Genomic DNA, 5,104 nt, shown 5'->3' with positions numbered 1-5,104 from the left:
AAAACATTTAAAAAAAAAAGTTAATTTTCCCAGGGAAAAAAATTTTGCGGGAAAAACCCTTGAAAAAAAAAAAAAAAAAAAAAAAAAAAAAAAAAAATATATATATATATATATATATATATATATATATATATATATATCCTGTATTTCTGAGTTTCTATCATCCTCTCTTGAGTTTTTTTACTTATCCAAGTTTATTTTTATTGCATTTTGCAGAACAATATGTCAGCAATATAATCTTTTCTCTTTTCTTCCTCAGGCTGTTTGCAGTCGGTGGGCGAGATGGCAGCTCGTGCTTGAGGTCGATGGAGTGTTTCGATCCACACACCAACAAGTGGAGCATGTGTGCACCAATGTCCAAGAGGAGAGGAGGTGTGGGCGTAGCCACGTACAACAACTTCCTGTATGCTGTGGGTGGACACGATGCCCCCGCTTCCAACCACTGTTCCAGACTCTCTGACTGTGTTGAGAGGTCAGTGAATGCTCCACAAACACAACGCTGTTGTTTTACCACTATCCCCATCTCATCAACAGAGTGGAAAGCGGCTCCTGGTCCCCCCCCCTGTTCCTGCATTTTTTTTTTTTTTTGTACACATGGTTGTACTTTAATGAGCTGTTTACTCAACAATGTGGAGATCAGGTTTCACATATGGTTGAATTTCATGGAGTCTGGCACCCTCTGGTGGTGATGAGGCTTTACTGCCCTTTTCATTCTTTTTTGTCTGTACTGACAGTGTGTCACCGTCTCCTCGAGCATCTGGCTTGTCATTTATGTGGAGAAACGTTTTTCAGAGATGTAAAATTTAAGTGCAGATGAGTCGGATAACTCAGTTGATCTTAACAACGTTTTCCAATTACAGATATGACCCAAAGACGGACACGTGGACCACTGTGTCCTCTCTCAGCGTTCCCCGGGACGCAGTGGGAGTTTGCTTGTTGGGCGACAGGCTCTATGCAGTTGGTGGATATGACGGCCAGTCGTATCTCAAAACTGTCGAGTCCTACGATGCACAAAACAATGAGTGGACTGAGGTAATCACAAGTTTTCATTATATATTATTGTAGTTCATGCAATATTATATTTTTGATAAAATAGCATGTGAGAAATTTAAATCTTTTCATTTAAATTGGTTGTAGTTTAAAGTTTTTGCTGATTTTCATTAATTACTCTGATTTGCTCCTAATTTGTTCCCAAAGGATTAGTTATTTATAGTTATTTCAAGTTTCTTATGTCTATATTTGTTGCACTATGAGTGTGAATTTTATTAAATTTTCATAAGTCAGCCTATTTCACTTCTTCTCAAACTCTGAAGTGGTTGTGAGGGACCATTAAAAGATTCAGACTTTATGCTGGAAGTCTGTAGCTTTAATAAAGTTGCTCCTTTCATAAAAATCTGCTGTATCAAGTCCTGTATTTATTATATGCCCCTAACCCTAGGATTACAATGGCTACACGCAACTTCTATGCAGCATAGTTGTAAATGTGTCCCTAGTCCAACACGCTTGAAATCAATAGGTAAACTGCCTCACTAGCACACAGTCGAATGTGTGCTAATATTAGCTCTGTTAATGAGCTAATATTAGAGCCAGGTTTGCTCAAGTAGAGAGACTGCAAAAAGTTGCAGGAGTCTGGCTGTTGAGGACTGGAGTTTGAGACACTGGATTACAAAAACTTTCTTTTAACACTGGCCATGGCTGTGTAAAAACAAACATCAAACAAAAGGCTTTCTAGAAAAATGTTGGTGACAATAAGTGTATAAATTGCGATACTGTAGGTAAACAAATATTTGAGACATTTACGGTGGATTTTTTTTGTCATTTTTTTTATTTTAAATAGCTATACATATATGTAGTTACTTTATTTAAATGTGAATATACAAAAATGAAAAAAAAAATAAATACTACACACGTTATTTAGATTATATGTAGCATGTCATAGCATTTGTAGTGTATTTTTTTGTATTTTTTATTTTAAATAGCTATACTTATACGTTGTTACTTTTTTTAAACGTGAATATGCAAAAAATAAAAAATAAATACTACACATATTCTTTAGATTTTGATTAGTTTATCAGTTTCATAGTGCATCAGTGTTGATATTTTTGAAAAACATTTTTGTGAAAACATTTAATTCACAGTTACTTTTTTAAAGTATTAAATTCTCTGACTCATACATATCTTATAAAAAGCTTCAAAGAAAAGATCACAAAGATTATATGTCATCCACTGAGACATTTAAGTGACTACTGTGTTCTGCAAGAATCACGCAAGCTGAAGGCTTTCGTTAAAATCCTTCAGCAACAGAAATCTGATGTAGATACTGGGCCCCATGAATATTTTATTGCAGATTTTTTTTTTTTTAAAGTTTTTTTTTTTTTTTTTTTCAGTCTTGGCAACCATGCCTTCATCTGTGCATCAATTGAAGCGTTTTTTTTTGTTTTTTTTTAAAGAGGCGCTCATGAAACGCTGCATGTTAACCTCTCTGTCTCCCTGTAGGAGGTCCCTCTTAACATCGGAAGGGCAGGCGCCTGCGTGGTGGTGGTGAAACTGCCGTGAGAATCTCGTCTCAACAGCAACACAGAGGGCCTAAATGAACGAGCGGCAAAGTGGAGTGGACAAACAAAGCAGCAGATTGAGGACACGTCCTTCGAGGGATGAATTATCACATTTTCTTCTTTAACTTGGACATCCAGATCTTTCATTGGGAAATGCAGGCGAAGCCTTGCCCAAAAACCATTGTTTCTGTCATTAGTTGATTTGTCTGCCCAGTGGGTAGGACTGGAGAGACTGGAATGCACTGCACATTCCCCACATTCTCAAACGATTAAGAACTTGGCCGAAAACATTGCGGATCAGCGCCAAGGATTTGCTGTACTGCGTTCTAAAACCTAACTTGAATGTCCTCAGAATTTTATGTAACATTTACGCTCTAAATAAATGAATTCTGTTAGTTTACAATTAGACAAAAGCGTTTCCTATCAGTGCCATCTCAGACAGTATATTTTTTTGGGTTTATATGTCCCTTTATAGATACTACAACAATTCTTATTCTTGTAAATATAAACCAGTGTTTTTTTTTTGTTTTGTTTTTTTTTTAACAAGGGTGGTCTGAAGTGATTGTTACTCTTTGGCAATGAAGACCACTGTGATTAAAACTGCAAGTAAAGAGTTTATGATACAGGAACGAAACACACTTATTTGCACCAGTAGCAACAGAACACCAAAGTCAGTCACTTCTTTTACGTGTCTCTTTGTGCATTAAATAAAGGTTTGCAAATCTGTGAATCAAAGAAAATATATCATATTGATATTCCATGTTTCTGTACAGATTTCTGTTGATGTTCTGAAGCTGCATTTGTATTTGTAGACTCATACCCCAACCAATGCTGTCTTTATTGATTGTTCATTTAGTTTAGCTATAACACCTTCAGAACATTTTTTTTTTTACATTTGCAGTTGGATGTCTTGCTAGTAAAAATGTACATTGTTGGCGTGTTCACCACTACAAAAAAAACAAAACAAAAACAACAACAAAAAAAAAACAAAAACAAAATAGTCTAATTATAATTATAATGGATTTTGGGGGGGCCAAATACTATTCTTTGTTTTTGGTATAATTTTGTACAGCATGCAAGCCAATAAAAATAACTTCGGTTTTCTTTGCATGATTCAAATGTGTGGCCTCATAAAAGGCAGATTTTTGTTTTTCTTCTTTCTTCTGGACCTCAGAAAAAAATCTGATCCCATAACTAAACAAACTTTGACATCTGCATTAATCTCAGTTTTGTTCTCGCTGCAATACAGTCTTCTTCACTCAAACAAGCATGTTTAGAGATGTTGCTCTGTTTTACTCGTCCATTGGCAGGAAACTGTTTCTCCTTGGCTTTTATTTATTCTTTTTAACTGTTTGCCTTCTAAATAGCCGTTCCTCTCCAACTTCCCTCAGCTTGTTTGGTGAGATTTTGATTGCTGTTGTTGACAAAATAGCGGATTATCTGTCCACACATGAAGGTTTTAGCCATAAATCTGCTTGGTGTCTCGGAAATCATAATACCTGACACATGTCAGAGACAAAGCACTTCTACATCCACCATATCACAGATGCAAAAAAAAAAAATATTCCCTTATATGCCTCTAATTCTGTTTGTGTACAGATTTCTATTCTGGAAAGTTCCAATCAATTTCCTGCTTTGCCATTTTTCAGTTACATTTAAGTCCAAAATGATTCAAATTCAGAAACAAGTTTCAGTTAAGAAGGAATGTGACACCACACTCAAAAATGATTAGAAAAACATGTAAAAAGCTTGAAATAAAACGATAATATTTATGAAAGTGTTATATTTTCAATTTAGTTAAAAAATGGCTGTTCAAAATGATGAACAGCCATCATTTTGGCTGTTGATCAAACAGCCAAAATGTTTGATGAACAGCCTGTATGTTCATCAAATGTACATACATTGTACTGTATGTACATTGTACATAGAATGTACTGTATGTACATACAGTACATACAATGTACTGTATGTACATACAATGTACTGTATGTACGGTACATTGTATGTACATACAGTACATACAATGTACTGTATGTACATACATGTACATTGACTGTATGTACATACAGTCAATGGAAAATTCTTTTTCAACATTACAGCCAGACCCTTCTTATGAATGCTGACCAGATTTTTGCACGTTTGATTTTTTGCATTTATCTGACTCTTTGAAACTGAAAAGTCTATTTGCCATCAAGCCAATCTTTATCCTCCACCAAGTCCCTATTAGGTTCAGCCTGGGACTTTAAACTTCCTTTCAGCCAGAATCAACATGATGGTGAAATTCTAATATTACTTTAAACGTAAATCGTAGACATTAAATTAACAAAATTTTGCATTCTAGACTGGGCGTATAAAGCTTGTCAGTTTGAGCTGCGCTGAAGTGCTAAAATCATTTCTCTTGTGACGAGCTGTCCACTCTAAAGCTTTCTACAAACTTACTATAAAAGGGACAAATGTCAGCTACAGGTGAGGGAACTTTTATTGATAATAGTGTCACACATCCTCATTTCATATGATCCCTCAAAAATATTCAGGGCACCTTTGGAGCA

At 35.3% G+C, this 5,104-nt stretch overlaps 1 protein-coding gene across 2 annotated transcripts in view; it reads left to right on the top strand.

Moving 5' to 3' along the window:
• klhl4 (kelch-like family member 4) overlaps positions 1-3,666 on the top strand; it is a 38,430-nt gene extending 34,764 nt beyond the window's left edge. For both annotated transcript variants that reach the window (XM_015030531.1, XM_015030453.1), the window contains exons 9-11: positions 260-472; positions 861-1,032; positions 2,497-3,666. In XM_015030531.1, the coding sequence (XP_014886017.1) occupies positions 260-472; positions 861-1,032; positions 2,497-2,556 (445 nt within the window). In that variant the 3' untranslated portion in view covers positions 2,557-3,666. The remainder of the gene's footprint in view (positions 1-259; positions 473-860; positions 1,033-2,496) is intronic.
• Positions 3,667-5,104: the final 1,438 nt, after the last annotated feature.

This window comes from Poecilia latipinna, unplaced genomic scaffold, assembly GCF_001443285.1.
Source record: "Poecilia latipinna isolate Pla-1442-1.1 unplaced genomic scaffold, P_latipinna-1.0 Scaffold0, whole genome shotgun sequence".
Taxonomy (NCBI): Eukaryota; Metazoa; Chordata; class Actinopteri; order Cyprinodontiformes; family Poeciliidae; genus Poecilia; species Poecilia latipinna.
The sequence above is the reverse complement of the archived record's forward strand: the minus strand, read 5'-3'. Positions and strand labels throughout refer to the sequence as shown.